The 17,120-nt window shown below is 38.2% G+C and overlaps 3 protein-coding genes across 4 annotated transcripts; 2 read left to right on the top strand and 1 right to left on the bottom strand.

Annotated features, from left to right (window-relative positions):
* Positions 1-742: 742 nt before the first annotated feature.
* LOC112276738 (cytochrome B5-like protein) lies at positions 743-2,649 on the top strand. The gene is made up of 5 exons (XM_024508374.3): positions 743-987; positions 1,268-1,305; positions 1,679-1,756; positions 1,946-2,037; positions 2,325-2,649. Exons 1-5 carry the CDS (start codon positions 903-905, stop codon positions 2,398-2,400), a joined length of 369 nt encoding a protein of 122 aa, XP_024364142.2. The 5' UTR covers positions 743-902; the 3' UTR covers positions 2,401-2,649.
* Positions 2,650-5,201: 2,552 nt separating this feature from the next.
* On the top strand, positions 5,202-5,729 carry LOC112276732 (cytosine deaminase). Its single transcript, XM_024508360.1, has one exon. It carries the CDS (start codon positions 5,202-5,204, stop codon positions 5,727-5,729), a length of 528 nt encoding a protein of 175 aa, XP_024364128.1.
* A 279-nt stretch (positions 5,730-6,008) lies between these two features.
* LOC112278965 (uncharacterized) lies at positions 6,009-13,519 on the bottom strand. Of its 2 annotated transcripts, none has more exons than XM_024512934.3 (14): positions 13,122-13,519; positions 12,414-12,691; positions 11,576-12,097; positions 11,137-11,394; positions 10,798-10,878; positions 9,447-10,360; positions 8,865-9,090; positions 8,466-8,645; positions 7,978-8,075; positions 7,745-7,793; positions 7,405-7,487; positions 6,965-7,094; positions 6,710-6,817; positions 6,009-6,458 (listed from the first exon to the last, which is right to left on the bottom strand). In XM_024512934.3, the coding sequence occupies exons 1-14, from the start codon at positions 13,379-13,381 to the stop codon at positions 6,304-6,306; spliced, it is 3,342 nt and encodes a 1,113-aa protein (XP_024368702.1). In that variant the 5' UTR covers positions 13,382-13,519; the 3' UTR covers positions 6,009-6,303. The 2 variants fall into 2 exon arrangements, with proteins under 2 accessions (XP_024368702.1, XP_024368705.1); XM_024512937.3 differs by having other exon boundaries at positions 10,798-10,839.
* Between the last annotated feature and the right edge of the window lie 3,601 nt (positions 13,520-17,120).

Here is a 17,120-nt window from a genome sequence, read left to right as displayed (position 1 = left end):
GACGTGAATCTCATAGTTGATCTTAGTTATTAAAAATTTTCTTGAATGAAAAGCTTTTGGATGGAGTTCATCATTTGTTCCTATTTGTGATAATACAACATCCAAAGCAAAGTCCAATGGGTGTGTTTCTATAAAATAATGGCTTAGAAAAGTGAACAAAATACAAGATTTGTATAGAAATAAAGATTGTCTTTAAAGCTTCAAATATTGCTTTTATTTCTAGATTCCATTGAAGTTTGTCTTTACAAGTCAAATGTATGAGTAGAATTGCAACTTCAGAGAAGTTTTTGAGGAAGATCCAATAATAGTTGACGAATTTCAAAAAATACAAGACATTACATATTATTATTAGATCTTTGAATTCATAATAGTTTGAACTTTCTTAGGATCCACCATAAGTCCATCATTTAAAGGCTGATGTTTGTCTATTGTCAATTGGCTGAGACATGTCCAGCTATATATTCAAAAAAAAGAAAAAACAGAAAAGTACGAAAAACGAAGATACCTTGTACTGTGCTGACAATGCAACCGATTCCATGTTGGAACGGTCGACTCTCCTTTTGGTTGGACGATGATAGATTACACGGTTATAGGACACATGTTGACAGGGCACATAGTAATAGATTGCATGGTTATTGAAGAGCAGTGATAAATCCCACGGTGATACCACGGTGCTGGTGCTGCGTCGTGCATACCCGTGTCCATTACCTCGCGAGCCAGCTTCGGCTCTTGTTTCGGTTGCGATCACGATTTTTGTGGTGGTGCATTGGTACTTGCATTTGCTGATCTATCACTGTGCTGCAACTTTTTCGTATGTGGGTTTCTACGAGAATTGTGTGTATAGGATTATAACAAGCTCCTTTTGTAAGTGGAGAGGGGGTTTGCAGTGCTCGGTTACAGTCATGGTGAATTTGGTTTGGAGTTTGGTGTTGACAATGGTACTGGCAGCTCTCATTTCGATCTCCTTTCTGCTTCCCATTTTCAATCGTAAGTTTCTCCGACTTGGGTTGCTGCTGCCTTTTTCCTTGGAACCCATGGGGGGGGGGGGATTGTGATTGAGGTTTTTTCTGCGTTGTTAGTGGGGTTTAACGAGGGTTAGTGCATTGGGGATCTCATGCGGGGCTTGGAAACATGAGTAGGGTTTAATGATGATGATGTTGTTGTTGTTATTTTTGATTGGGTTGGAGCAAAAGGGTACGCTGTGCCTTTATTTTTAGCTTGGTGCAATGGATTGCTGACTCATTTGGGTGAGAGAGTGGGTTTTCAGGTACGAACACGTCGGTCACTGCGAATGCCACTGTGAAGGTGCTGAATGCACTACCGACCCGTAAACACTCACCCCCATGCCTTGCGTAGATATATGTTGGACGTTAGGAACTTTGAAAGAAATTCCAGTCTAACGTCCAATGCGTTGCCTTGTTCTGAGCGTGTTTATGGCTTATGTCGTCTTGAATTAGGTCGACTGTGTCTTCATCTGGCACGTTCCCGCAGGAATCGAGTTTTTTTCATATTTTCAGCAATATTGAGTGATGTCGTTTTCATGGCAATAAATACACGGCTTTGAAGCAAAATGTTCTTAAAATACGTCTTTGAAACTGCATAGCTTGTAGGATCCGGTGTACAGCCAGGCTTGCATTAGTTTAGAGTTCAGATTTTGAAAGCTGTGCATGTTTAACAGGAAGAGGGGCCTTACTCACGAGCTGAGGTCGCAAAACATAACACAAGTACGGATTTATGGATCATTTTGAAGGACAAGGTTGGTTTGATAACTACTTGAATACGTTTATTTCAAGCATGTTCTGTTGACCTCATACTCGCTTGGAAAGTGTGCTTCTTTGCTCCCTCTGGGTTCTTCCAGAATTTGCATTGTTACAAACTCATCAACTTGATTTTCTTCAGTACAGTCAGCGCATCAACTTAATGATCAATTAGGGTTTATGTGCAGGTTTACGACGTGACTTCATTTGTGGAGGAGCATCCTGGTGGTGATGCCATCTTGAACAATGCCGGTGCAGACTCAACAGAAGGGTTCTTCGGGTAACCGTTTCTAACTCATTATCCCCACATGAGAATTTAACTTGTTTAGTCATTTTCAATCATTTCAAAGGAAACCTGGTGAATGTAGTGCTTTGATTGCTTCTTAATTACGTTTTCTGAGCGTGTGGAGGATATCAAATGGTGTCAATAAAGCATTAGCATTTGAGCAGAAGTTCTGCGTGTGTTGCTTTTGATATGCGTGACAGAAATTCGTTAATTTACTATGTAGATGTAGATTGCTTCATGTGGGAAATCCTGGATATTTGTTGACCATTATGACTTGGCAGACCACAACATGGAACGAAGGTTTTCGAAATGCTGGACGATTTTTACATCGGTGAACTGATTCAATATTCTCCTTGATTTATTGTCTTAAGTTTTGCACCACGTTCTTCGGATTTTTATCAGCGGTGCTCATACTGATTATGTTAGAGCTGCGTAGCTCGGTGGGATTGTAAAGTGAGCTAGCCAGACTGTCATGCCCATACTGTGCATACTTTGCACATAGTCTGAATCTATAGGTTGGCATGCCAATCGTAGTAAGAAATTGCGACTGTCATCTGAGCTTCATTTTCTTTTATTGGAAATGTCAAAATTTTCTTCTACGCTTTATTCCTGAAGGGTCTTTGATTCATCAAGAATTGTTTCTAGGGAGAGCTTGAACTCAATTTTAAGACTGTGTTGCCCCTACATCTGTTTTCTTGGACAATTGAACAATTCCATTCTGTGTTGCAGACTTTGGCTTTTTCATATTGAGAGTTGAAAAGTGATATAGCTCTCCCATTCCAATGTTTGCAGATCATTTGCTTGAAATGTGCATATTCATTTTTTTAAATGAAAGGTATTATGTATTTCAAATAATATGCAGAACTGAGATTGTCGGAGAGAAGTGGAAAGAAGGGCCAAAGCTGCACATGTTTACATTGGATTTGAGAAGCAATGAAGAGTATGTTAAAATATCCTCGTTTATAGAGGAATCTAGACAACGATTCAGATGCATCAACATCCATGAAGATGGACCATTATAACATTACATGATAGTTTTGTCACTCTAAAAATATACATCAATTTTTGCAATTCTTCAAGAGGTAAAGAGAAAAGGGAACATTAAATCAACCCACTTGTTCTCTATTTTGTTCCACGTTCATGTTGCGCCAATGCTTTGCACTCTCACTATTCTCTCAGTTTTGCACTTAGTGATGAGTTGACTCTGCGAAGAGGTGAGAGAGGGTGAGAATGAAACTCTTGAGAAGAGTTGTAATGAAGAAGGATTGTAATAGAGCAGGTCGGAGAGGGGGAGTAAAAATTTTAAATATGAGATGACAATTTCAAAGGAAGAATCAGGTATAGTGAAGACTGTTTCACATTGAAGGGAAGTTGGGGAGGTGTTAAAAGGTGAGCTGTGAAGAAGAATTATGAAGAAGAGATTTTAGAAGATGTGAAATAATAAAGATGATTAACAATAGTTTGTATTTTATTGGCATGGGGTCAATTTGAGCCTTAGGTGGATTGATTTAATATTCTCCTAAATGATTGACACTTAGTATATTTAAAAAACTATCTAAAAAATGAAAGTAAAAATAAATGAATGGCTTCTATGCTATTTAGAATAAAAAAAACTTCTATTGCATATTTTAAAAATTCTTAATCAATTAGAGATAAAATTGCAATACAATCTTTTGTAGGACCAATATAAAGTAATTTACAAACCAAAGTAAATTATAATTTAGTTGTTATATAAAACTTGCAAAATATCACATGTACAACTATATTGCAATCAATTCCTATCATTATGCACCATAATATATTTTATAATAATATTTTATTATTGAACTTTGGATACTAATATAAATTAAAATAATACAATTAATTTTTATTACAAAAAAAATAACAATATAATCATATAACATTAAAGCATTAATTAAATAAAATTAATTGATTTTCTTGCTAATTTTATTAATAATAAGATAAAAAAATATGTATTTCTAGTCCAATAATTAGTAAATTTGATGAATTATGAATTACTATAAGAACAACTGGTTTTTGCATCTTAGAATATTTTAAGATTTCTTTTAAACATATATAAAGCTGTAGTAGTAATTATTTGTAAATAATATATGCAGATATATAAGAAAAAAATATTTTTACTTTAAAATGAAAATTTTATAAGATATTTCTTAAAAATTCTTAAGAAAATAATATGCATTCATGGATTTAATAAATTCTTGTGATAATTTTTATAACATTAATTTATACATAAATGAAAAATATAAATTTCTTTTACATAATTTAGCAAATAATTAAAGAAGTATGTTTATGTTCTATTCTACAATATTGCATAGAATAATTTTAATGAAAAAAGTATGTAGTTTCTTTTATATCATTTTATTAATATTTTATCTATTATTCTTTTAGGTGTAAATACATGAATAAATAAAAATACTAAAAAAAAAAAAATTAATAGTTCTTTTAAAGGAAATAATATCAAATGCAAAATTACAACATTTAAGGTGTGGTGTTAACATTAGGGTGTGGCTTTACCAACTCTCTAAAATAATCATACAATGCAATATATATATATATATATATATATATATATATATGATAAGTGAATTTTACCGAAATGCCAAAGTAGCCCCTAGCTTGCAATTCCTCTCTGCATTATCTTAAACCTTACTACTATATCTACCAATATTTGAATGTCAAGTTCTATCTATTGGTCAAGTGGACTTAGATTTTGCTTTTTGTACTGTAGATCATTATAAAAATGAATTCAAAGTCTTATAAAACATCAAAACAACTTTAAACCAATAACTTCAAATCATAAAACTCTATTTAAAAAACATATCATATCGTTATAAATAAAAAAAGTCCCATTCTAATTACAAATCTTTGTGTATAAAGTAAAAATATTCCTCAACATATTTATTTTCAATCCCAGAATCCATCAAGTATTGCATTCTACAATAAAACTTTCTATTTTATAAGTTTCTCTTTCCGTATTCAGTAAGAAGTGTTGGGAAGTCTTGACAACACCTAGACATTGATACTATACGATGTAATATACTTACGAATCGCTGTCTTTATCATTGTTTCTTTTTGGTTTTGTTGATCAAGCTTTACACTTTTGATCGTTAGAGCGCAGCGAAGCAGTTCAACAGCGGATGCGTTCCGCCGTGAGGGAGGAACATCAAGAGATGGAAGCCTTGGAACAGTACCGAGCCATGCTCGACGTCGCCATAGCCGAAGCACGCACAGGTCTAGGCGAGGACGGCATCCCGATCGGCGCCGCGCTGTTCGATGCCGGGGGGCAGCTCCTGGGACGCGGGCGCAACCGCCGCGTGCAGGAGAACGATCCTTCGGTGCATGCGGAGACTGATGCATTCCGGAAGGCGGGACGGCAGCGCAGCTACCGCGACACGATCATGGTGACCACTCTGGCCCCGTGCTGGTACTGCAGCGGCCTGGTCCGCCAGTTCAACATCGGCACTGTGGTGGTGGGCGAGACGGTGAATTTCCAGGGCGGGGTGGCGTGGCTGCGCGAGAATGGTGTCCAAGTTGTGGATCTCCAGTCTCGGGAATGCGCCGACATCCTCTCGAGCTTCATTGCGGCCAACCCCGCGATCTGGAACGAAGACATTGGCCACGACCTAGAGACGCCAAACCCTAATTCTTCTGGGGCCGGCCCTTGATTTAGCGCAGGAGAGTGTATTTAGTAAAACAATCAAATATCGTCCAGCTTGGGTTGCTTACATAATTCCTTAAGAATCTTGCTTGGTGTTAGAATAGTTAATTGTTCACTTCTTGCTTATGAAATCCAATGAAAACTTATTAGAAACAATATTTCGTATTGAATTTTTGTCAATCTAAATGATTAAGTACCATAAACTAATGACATACGTATTAGTTGCTTTACGAATTTTTATATAGATATATATACACAACTTCATCGTCAACTTGGATACTGAATGTAAAGTCAAGCATTTGCCGCGCTAACCATAAACCACACCGCATTCAATCATTTGTGCTGCGTGTCATCGGCATTTCATTACTAGTGCATCGTTCAACGGCAGGGTAGAGTGTCAAGCCGCTATTTTACAGGGTCAATGTAGTAGTTTACAAAAGGTGATGTATCTTACACCGCACACAAAATTCCACCATTGTAAGTTGAAGCCTTCCTGGATCTCCCATCAAAGTTGCTTGATGACGATTACACCAGGTAACTAGTACGAGCAGACTGAAGATTGGGCAAAGCATGGACAAGTATCACTGCGCTGCCAACCTAAGCAGCTCTTTGTGTTCATCAGAAACAAATGAATCTACTTTGAATTTCGGAGGGACCATTTTGTTCTTTTTGTCTCGTGGCCTGGGCCACACAGGATCAGGTGACAGATGCTTGATTCCAATTAAAGTGTTCAGACCTGAAATAGAAAAGAGTAAAAATTGAAACTTACAAACAAACAGCAGAATTATACGTCCTTCGAAAGGCCTCAAACACAACTGCAGTTGTTGTAAACTATTAACAAACAAATCTACATTCTGTACAAGATGCAATTGACTTTCTCAAATAGTGCGTAGAAACAAGAGGATGTACCAATCAAACAGTAGAATTCCAACTAGTACCAGTGCACCCATTCTAGTGGTGACAACATGCATTTGGAGAATTTCTTACTGGAATGGACACGCCCATAAAGCATTCTCTCCCCCCTCCACCAATCCAAAGGCTTCGATCTTATGCGTGTACTTTTTCGCTTTCCATCTGACCATTTCGAACCAGCATCTGCATAAAAGCCAAGTTTATAAATTTCAGATCCCGTGGTGAACTCATGACATTAATTAGTTGGTCAGCGTTAGCCGATCAAAATTATCTTGAACTGGAGTGAACTAGATTGTGTCAAATCACCGTTAGTCGAGAACATTATCTTACCCAAAGGGCTATCCACTTTCTTGGCTTTTGTGCCCTTTCTTGATCGTTTCGGCTTGGGTTTTCTTAGCACAGGAGTACATTCATCTTGTGCCTCAGCTGAACGCTTGGATCCATCTTTTCCAGGGGTAATCTACAAACAAAGCCAGAAATGTGATACCGCGTATGACGTGCTATTGATCCATCGACTTGATTTCATTTGATTTCTATTAATGTCTCAATCAAAAGTGAAGTGTTTTTCTACTAACCTAAGATAATATACTGAAATCTACAGCGTTAAACAGAAAATCACACTCATCTCATATACGATACTGATCGAGTGACATTTTACAATCAGCTACGAAACACACAAAACGATTCCGCAAACAACAATTACTGCGATCACTCAGTAAATCCAATCATGGAAGGAACAGCATTGTTTATTGATGATCATGTGTAATTACCAGTTCTTTGTCTGGACTAAGACGCCCGACGTTACCAGGAGGGGACTGGCCGTTGAGGTTGACATCGTTTGAAACGCTTTCACCTGAACAAGCATGTAGTAAAGCAGTATGTTACAGAGCTCCCAATCAGAAAACACAACAAAACGTTTCAAACGTTGTTCCTACGTTTACGCAGTACATCTAGAAACTCATATGCAACCTTCAACCCTGTCTTGTTACGTCATTAATCCGAAACAGAGAACTCTGTTCCACCTCCTGTGAACGGACGGAATGTTCTTGAAAAAAAACTATCATTCAAAGAAATGAAATGAATCTAAAATGGCAGCAGAAAAGACGGTACCATATGTGTTCGCCCTTTCCAGACGTGACTCATCCACACCTGGTGTCACCTGAGAATTGACGAAATGTCAAGAACATTCGAATAATATCAAGTTAAATTCACGAGAAGGTAATACTACTCATTGAACAGATTCACATTACGGCCAAGAGATTAGGTCCATTGACGTCTATCATGACTATTCTGACAGGTCCACATATACGGTACATTGTTTACATAATGTAAGAGAAGATCACCTGTAAAGAGTTCATAAATTGGTCAATGTGGACCTCGTCCTGCTGTGCTGGGGAATATTCCACAACTGAGCCTGCGATAGTCCCAGCATGGATATCATCTGTAGAACATAAGGTGTGCCAAATCAGTGCTTAAACTCACCGGGTTACAAAAGACATCAACCAAATTGATAGATATAAAAACATCTAATGTGTTGCATTTCCTGAAAGGTCAGGAAAAAATTCTGCAAGTTCTCTGTTCATGTGGACTTTCAGGACACTAAAGCCCGCCTGATGGCGAACATGACGATTTGGGAGATTACCGAAAAACAACATTCTAAATACCGCCAAACATTTATAAGTTTGCTGAAGAAAATGACTGACACTGTTACAGAGACCTTTGCCACACATCAGTTACTGTTTGATAGAAAGCAAGTGCACGTAAAATAAATCTACAGAAATAAGAGATATCTAATTCACCAACAAAAACAATTCCCAGGGACACACGTTACCTCTTGAGGGTGTCGAAGTTGTCTGACGCATGTCAATGTCAAGAGGGTCAATTTCCCTAGGACATTCTTTCAAAGCACTAGTGCCTTCTTGATCATTAATAGAACATGATAACACCTTTTGAACAATGCATGTCGTGTCATTGCTCATATCATCATATTCGTTTTCGTAATCCATTCCTCCTGCGTACCACAAAACATTAGTTAAAGACCGAGCCCAAATCAAATAACGCGAATGCAGACAAGGTACACGACGAAAAGACAATTTCTTACACTTAAAAAGACCGCGAAGTATGCCACAAGTTTAATTGTTAAAACGTGTAATTATACAAATTGCAATACAGATGAAGAAGACCACCACAAAAAGAAGAGAAACAGTAAACATGCGCATTCATAGCATACCATCGTGGCCGTCACTACTTAAAGCCTCCACTTCAGCGTTGGGAAGCACATCTTCATCGTGCGTTGATGTCTTACCATCGAGGAAGTCATTAGTTAGAACCCCCTGTCCCGCAATAGGAAACACACCTTCAGCGTACACTGATGTTTTACCATCGAGATCACGTCTTTTTCCACCCTCCTCATCAGTGCGAGGAACCACATCCACCTTGGTAGTTCTTTGCAACACCTAATAAGAGGGCACATCCACCTTCAGTAAAGTAGAGGCTTGGTGACAAAATGAAGAGGTGCTATAAAACCAACTCTTGCATCGCATAATTAAATTCAGTGGGGGCAATACCATAAGGGCAATTACTGAACCAACAAGTGGAGGCCAAGTTAATAGAGGCTACTCACTAAGATATTACGTACCCAAGGAGGTCATACACTGCCCTAAATCAACTTTTACTTGCTACTAGAGCATGCGGCAAAAGTCCCATTGAAAATTAAAGATTCCATGCACCCCGAGAGCCACAGAAGTCCAGTACAGATTGGAGAAACCAAGGCTGACATTTCAAAATAAACATTCCTGAAGTAAAAGCTGACCTGTTCGCTTTGAAAGGATGCTCTTGGCTGCCTGCATATGGGCCTAGTGGAAGGAGATTCCACTGTCGAAGAGTTTTTTTTCCCAACTAAACCATCTGACACAACAGTAGGAGAAGTGCAAAACTGCAACCACATTCGGCTAAGCTCCTCGCCGTTCATCTGCCTCATAAAAGGATCTCCGAAAAGAAGGCAGGGATTCCTTGGAGGCGTTAGGGACATTCCAAATGTATCAAAGGAGGGCTTCAGCATGAGGGGGGTAGCTGCCATAGAGTCATCTCTCCTCGGGACTTCTAATTGTAGAGACGGTGATCCAAAAGAACTTTTGGCCTTCTCATGGAGTCTACTCGGTTGTGCTGATGAACGCATCGGAGGCACTGGGCTTTGATCGGGCCAGGGTGACCCACAGGTTGTTGGAGTTGTTTTGCTATCCCCCCAAGCCTGCGTTTCTCGTTCATTATCTGTAAATGAATCCTGCGTTTCTAACTCATCCGGAGCGGCGTGGTCAAGACAGCTCGGAAATCCGCTGGCAGTTATCATTACATCCCTCGGCACTTCATTCAGGCTCTTTTCTGAGGAGGGCAAATCGGTTGATTGTAACCCCCCTTCACAAGATTGCACTGGTTCATTCACTGGTTTACTCGTGATGAATTCATTGGGTGTCATGGAGGAAGGCCAGCCATCATTGAATTGAGTGGCTCGGTCTACATGATCACTGAACATGGTGGGCGTTGGCATAACGTAGTCTGTGGTTTCTGGCACCTGGTTGGCTAATTTAGATGAGGATAGAACAAAGCGCCTTAGACCTGGAGAATGTCGCTTGTTATAGTACTCGCTCTCTCGTCTTCTGCGACTGGGATCTAGTTCCACCGACCAGACTTGAACGGCCTCCACAGTTTGTGCAAGTTCTGATTCAACTGCATGATCAGGGACAAATATAGCCACAAAAAGGAAGGAACATCAGAGGGGCATAAAAATGTCTTAAGAGCTGCGAAAGAATGGAGACACCAGGGTAAGGGGATGGATTACCCCACAAGAAACAAGTTAAATTGCAGATAACCACTACACAGGAAAAACGATTATACAAGACATTGAGCTGGTTCAGCACTAAGGACATACAAAACAAGCTTCACGGCACGGCACAACTAGCTCCTTGCTTGCATGGTAACAGAACTACTCACAGCAGCACTATCAAAATAGTAGACTCATTGTATATAATTATACGAGAGCTTGTAATAGAATGTCCGCATACACGGACTAGAAATAAAAAGATACACTACACCTCAACTATACAAATTACTTCGCTTGTAGCATGAAACAGTGGGATAATGTAAAAAGTGGGTTCTGAACTTACGTTCTTCCAAGCTTTGCTGGGGAGTGTCGTCGGCACTGCAACCTGTAGTTGGGAGATTTGCAGGAGTCAGCTGCTCGATAGCTGACGGACACCATTGCTCAACACATGTCAAAAGATGATTGGACACCACAGTCGCAACCTCAATCCTTTACTCTATGTCAGATATTTTGAATGCACTTCATTGAAGGTTCACAAGAACAAATGAGAAATTACCTACACATCAAGCGAAGCAAAATCTGAACGGGCTCGTCGCAGGGCGTATGACCAATTCAACAAGGTCAGCCAGGTTTCCGACGAGTGAGGTAGGAATAAATGTGTCCAAGAAGCAGCTCAAATTACCTTCGTTGGAATCGCTTGCTAGAGGTGAGACTCCAAGCTCCAAGATGACAGATGTGGACTCTGAAAAGAGAGCCTCCTGATTCAACCTCAGCTTGTCCTTCGAAACATTTAGCTGAGGGGTCGATAAGTCGACATATGCAGTTTCATCCTCAGTTTCAAGCCCGCCACTTCTCGGGCTCGACAGCTCCCAGTCCAGGCTACAGAAGGGTTCAGGCCCCGATTCACGGACATTTTCTTGCGCATCCACAGGCACTGCAGCTGTACAGCAGATCATGCAGTATTAGACGAGAAAACTATAACGTAGTGTGGTAAAATGTCGGTATACAAAGAGTATTCATTTTGGAGCAACGTGCTTTCCGTACACTTGATTGAAACGACTTAAGCATTAACATGCTCGACCAGCTCGAACATAGACTACCTTACGGTATAGGATTCACACCTGCCTCGCGTGCCACACTATCTTGAACAGGAACAATTGATCTTCCTTGGTCTAAGAGATTTTCCTCGAGCATCTCTTTCTCCGCATCTTGGTCATTCACCTCCTTCTCAACATCCTGGTCATGCATCTCCTTTTCAGTATCCTGATCATGCATCTTCTTCTCAACATCCTGCTCATGATTCTCCCTCTCAAAATCCTGCTCACGCATTTCCTCGTCGAGATATTGGTCGTGCATCTCCTCCTCGAGATACTGATCGTGGATTTCCTTCTCAACATGCTGGTTGCTTATCTCCTTCTCGAGATACTGGTCGTGCATCTCCTTCTCGAGAATCTGTTCTTCAAACTTTCTGAATGACTCTTTGATATCTTCTAGCTCACTCATACCAAGTGAGCGCCGAGTATATAAACTTCGTCTTCCACCACGTTGCCATCTTGCAGCTAGTACTTCTAAGGATACTGAGCCTGACTCTTGTTGGTTGGCAGGCTCCAGTAGTGACGGTTTTAAATTTACAGAGAACCTAGCTGTGAGTCAATAATGTAACACGAACGTATAAGCATCCTTGTAATTGCAACCTCTTGTATGTAAAGAAGCACCAGTTGCACACACTTACCATTGAATCTTCACTACGACTGCAGTCCATCAAGTAACAACCCCCAATAGCACTCGGACTATATGATATAACGCATACTACTGTATGGAAAAGGAAAGCAGTGCTAGTCTCCTAATTTCTTCTGCAGTGCTGGTCTCAGATAATCGAGCATGGTTAAGCTTGATACGGGAAGTAAAATTCCAGCATGCCTTCATGCAGCGAGTGTAGAAGGTAGCATCTCAACTCACCCTTATTACGAGCTCGAAATGCTGTAAAACTCTCCAGAATGTGTAATTTTGGCTCCTGCTGACCCACCAGTGTTGGTGCAATCTGCTCCCATTTTCCTCCGTCGTTGAGGGTCCTGCATCGCTCTAATGTAGCATTCTTGGACCCGGCAACTGTAGGAACATTTCTCGAGCTGCCTAACTCGATTGGAAATTTTGGTTGTTTGAAAGAGCAGCTCATACAGTCCATGTCATCTTCATATACGGTGAATGACTTCCTCTTATTTCCTTCTCTATCGGACCTGAACGTTAAAATTAAACAGGTAATCAGACGAATGCAATCTCGAACACATGTAGTGGCGAAGCCAAGCCTTCAGCCATGACGCCTGCCTTCATGTAGTACCCATGTTGCTCATTGTAAAAGTATGACCAGTGTCACAAGCCATCGCCTCTGAGCATTTGATTGTGAAGTCATCGTTGAGATGTCCTATATACCAATTACCCTGGTGCATGATTTCCGAATGACTGATCCAGCTAATTCGAATCGGTCTCTTAACTCCGACTATTGAACTTCCAGTACTTAAATTCATCAACACAGACGCTTAAAAAGCTAAGATGCTACGACAAGGAGAAATACTGGCCATGATATTCGGGAAAGCTTACACACAACGCACAAGCATTCGAACGCGCAGTGACAAGGAAATAATCGAAAGAGTTATGCAGTAATTTTACCTCGAGCTGAATTCGTAAGGACTGCCATCCAAATGAATAGGTCGATGTGCAGTTATGCGTCCCCTCCCAGACCCTCCCTTCCGCTGAAACCGATTCGTTATCACCCTCAGATAATGCGGTCGAGATTTGGACTCGCTAATGCTCAACCTACGCGAAATCTCCGCCTCTTTGCTCTTCGTGCCTGTCCCTTTCTTGCCCTTCTCCCGCACCGGCGTATTCTCCTTTTCGTTCACCACGAACCCCACCATGCCGCCCCTCATTTCTCACAAAATATCAATCTCTCGCGTATCATCCGATTCCCTATCGACCACTTTTCATTGCACCCGAAACCCTACACCACCAGCACCATCACAAAGCACAACTTCGTCTTCCTCAACACCTCAGCTTCCATCGCTACTACACCATCCTCGAATTAACATGTGATAACCAGCTCCAAACCACTTCAAAAACCTCCGCGAACTAACCTAACCACTACCTTCCTCCACAAAACCTCGCCAACAGCAAAAAATGAACAAAGCACGCATGAAGCTACCACATCGATCCAAACCAGTAACAGTCAACAACAGCATACATCATAGAGAACGGATAGCGAAGCTCCGGAGGAAGAGCAACACTAACAGATGAAGATGAAGAGTGAGGAGAAAGACTTTCATCTGAAAAATTCTCTACAACTACAGGAAAAAAAAAAAAAAAAAAAAAAAAAAAAACTGAACTACGCGTAGCATTTGTGCGTAACGATCTGAAAGAAAAATAACGAGAAAATGGCCGCTGAACTACGCGCAATGCGGAAAACACAAAATGGAAGCTCATCAGGTGAGGCACCGTTTGAATGTTTGGGCGGGCGATAAGACCGTTGGCCCCGCCCATTTTGACCTCGCGCCAGCTCATCCCTTTCTCGAGTGCAGGCTGTCCACGTGGAAGTTCTGGAATTGAGTCCAGCTGGAGGGGTAGTTTGGTGACGTGGACATTGCTTTAGCTGGGGTGGCAGCTGACTGACTATTCCTGACACTGTTTAAAAAAGAGCATGATTACTAATTTCCTATAAGCCTCTAAAAATATATAATTCAACTCTTGACACGAAATAGTTTATTGTGATTTACTGTGCATATCATGATGTAGAACGCAAAATATCATTTGCACACTAAGACTATGTGTATTAGTTTTATTAAAATATGTACACATACAAATAAATTACTGGTCTAGATGCCTTTGCTTGTTTTGTTTATTAATTTGTGATTTACATGAAGATTCTGTGAAGATTTAACTGGATGAAATGTAACCAAAGTTTTAAAAAATAAAATAAAATATGATCGTGATTTTATAGTTGTTTAGATGTTACAGAAACATAATCTTGTGACCCAACAAAATTAACATAAATTTAATAGCGGTTTTGAATATTCAAACCATTCTTTAAAATATCATATAACTAATATTGGATTGTGTTTCACATGGATTTCAGTAATCGATAAATTAAAATTTTGGATATATATATATATATATTGTGTTATATAAAATTGAAGAAGAAAATCAACTAAACTGTTTATAATACCACCTTTGATTAGAAAACCAAATCATACAATAATAATTTTAAAAGTATCTTATTTGTAACTTTTTAGAAAACAATCTTGTTGGCATACAATCATGGGAAAAAAAAAAAAAAAAAAAAAAAAAAAAGTTTAGAGTTACTTCTTAAAATATATATATAAATATACAAATGTATATCTATATAATTTTTAAAAAGTATCTATCTAACAAAACTATGTTTTTAATATTAAAATAAAAGGTGTTTGTCTATTTATTTTCCATCTGTTTAAAATGTCATATAATTATTCATACATTCATTCAACTGTGCATGTGTTCATCCAACTGACAATTCTTTAAGTATGGAAAATGCTCATGTCCTTGTGTGTAATAAATCTGTCTTCTCTACATTTCTCTAATTAAGTTTGTATCACAATTCTTAAATATAATGATATACTTGATCATTATCAATAAAATTTAAAGTATTATTCATAGATTTTTATTTGTAAGAATTATGTTTATTGGAATTCAATCACACAAGTAGATAGATTCAAAATATATATATATATATATATATATATTAGTATAGTAGGAATATTTTATTTTTAATATATATATATATCAGATATTTTTATTTATAACTGTAACAGCTTATATCAGATTTCAGATTTTATTCCAAACCCTAGAGAAACGGTCCTTAAGAATAGTAGTAATAATAACAACAACAACAACAACAACAACATAAAATTTATTAGAATTATATATATATATATATATATATAGAATTTAATTAATAGAACATTAAAGCATAACTTGGTAAAGTTAAAACTTCTGTAAAAATGCCACAGTTTTAGTTTCTAAAAATAAACATTAAGATCAAAATAATCTGTATAATAAAAATAAAAAAAACTTAGATATTTAATTTTTTTTGATATATACAATATGTTAACTTTCAAAAGAATTAATCAACTTTTTTGTTCTAAAGAAAAAATAGAAAGAAAGGATTCATGTTGCACAATGAGTCCTATTTTTAGCTTTATATATCTTGTATAACCATAGAGAAAGTTCGTTGTTATTTAAAATTCAATCAATGGACACATCTATCATACTTATACTTGTAAGTAATGGACATAAAAGAATTGCAATGTATTAAAATTCATTAATATTAAGCCAGAAATAACCATTGTAGGCTTGTTTTACTACAAAATATTTATTACTTCCCAAATTACCAAATACTTAGCCTAACAAGTAGAGTCAGGAATTTTAAAGCAAATGAAAATATTGTCTTAATCAAAGTAAGAGATATTGTTCTAAATGTTTTCATGCATCCAAGTATTCATATGTCCATATGTATACATGCATATGTCTGAATTGTATTACTCCTTCACCACACCTTGTGATCAAAGCTCAATATGTGCCTTCACTGACCAAAGCACGTTATGTGCCATCACTGGCCAAAGCACATTTTGTGCCTATCCCCAACCAAAGCACAATATGTGCCTTTACTGGCTGAAGCACGTAATGTGCCTTCACTGATGGAAGCACATTATGTGCCTTCCCCCAACCAAAGCACGCTATGTGCCTTCACCATGTCATAGCATGGCTTCTGTGTGTTCATAAGTGCACATCTGCTGTGGTCACCTGAACAACCTCCATCTGCATTGACTGGATACTTTTAAGGTGTAAAAATATTATGAGGTAATAAGGAAAATTGGATTTTGTGCAATGGGTATGGAGCAGATGGGTTTTAAGAACAGAGACAAAGATTGAATGTCTATTTGTATTTCTTTGTTCATTTGGGCTCAACAAAAGAGGAGAGAAACAAGACTTTTGTTTTGCAGGGGTTTTTTGGTCTAAGAATTGCTTATAGAAATGTAAGTTGTTGCAATTGAGGTGTAAGTATTTATTTATTTATTTATTTATTTATTTATAATGAAATGATGAGACATATTCCATGCAAAATATAATTTTCACTTAGTTCTTCAAATCCTAGTGGGATTGTCATGTAAACCTTTGTTGTAATTTTTCCATTCAAGAATGTTGTTTTAACATCTAAGTGTTGTAACTTCCAATGTTTTCTTGTAGCTATAGCTATTACACATCTAATGATAGACCATCAAACTATGGGGGCAAATGTATGTAGGAAGTCAATTCCATCTTCATGTTTGAATCTTCTTGCCACAATTTGAGGTTTTAATTTTTCAATTTTATTAATGGAACATGACTTTGCCTTAAATATCTACTTAGTTGATATAGAGGTTTGATCACTAGGTAAGTTAACCAACCTTTATGTTCTGTTTTTTATATGGAGTTTGTTTCTTAGTTTATGGCATCTTGCCAATCTAGAGTTTGCATTGCTTTCATGTAGTTTCAAGGTTCTACTTTTGTTTCAATTGTACAGTTAAAACAATCATAGTAGAGCTTTGGATTTGGATTTTTATTTCTAATGAGGTATCTATGTAGTTGTTGTTTGACATG

Source organism: Physcomitrium patens, chromosome 2 (genome assembly GCF_059467195.1).
Source record: "Physcomitrium patens ecotype Gransden chromosome 2, ASM5946719v1, whole genome shotgun sequence".
Lineage (NCBI taxonomy): Eukaryota > Viridiplantae > Streptophyta > Bryopsida > Funariales > Funariaceae > Physcomitrium > Physcomitrium patens.
The sequence above is the reverse complement of the archived record's forward strand: the minus strand, read 5'-3'. Positions and strand labels throughout refer to the sequence as shown.

Coding starts and splice junctions, on each gene's coding strand:
- LOC112276738 (XM_024508374.3), top strand. CDS start 903: ATGGTGAATTTGGTTTGGAGTTTGGTGTTGACAATGGTACTGGCAGCT. Junction 1,306..1,678: donor CTGCGAATGCCACTGTGAAG/GTGCTGAATGCA, acceptor CATGTTTAACAG/GAAGAGGGGCCTTACTCACG. Junction 2,038..2,324: donor TCAACAGAAGGGTTCTTCGG/GTAACCGTTTCT, acceptor ATGACTTGGCAG/ACCACAACATGGAACGAAGG.
- LOC112276732 (XM_024508360.1), top strand. CDS start 5,202: ATGCGTTCCGCCGTGAGGGAGGAACATCAAGAGATGGAAGCCTTGGAA.
- LOC112278965 (XM_024512934.3), bottom strand. CDS start 13,381: ATGAGGGGCGGCATGGTGGGGTTCGTGGTGAACGAAAAGGAGAATACG. Junction 10,879..11,136: donor AGCAAGCGATTCCAACGAAG/GTAATTTGAGCT, acceptor GGTGTCCGTCAG/CTATCGAGCAGCTGACTCCT. Junction 8,076..8,465: donor AACTTCGACACCCTCAAGAG/GTAACGTGTGTC, acceptor TATGTTCTACAG/ATGATATCCATGCTGGGACT.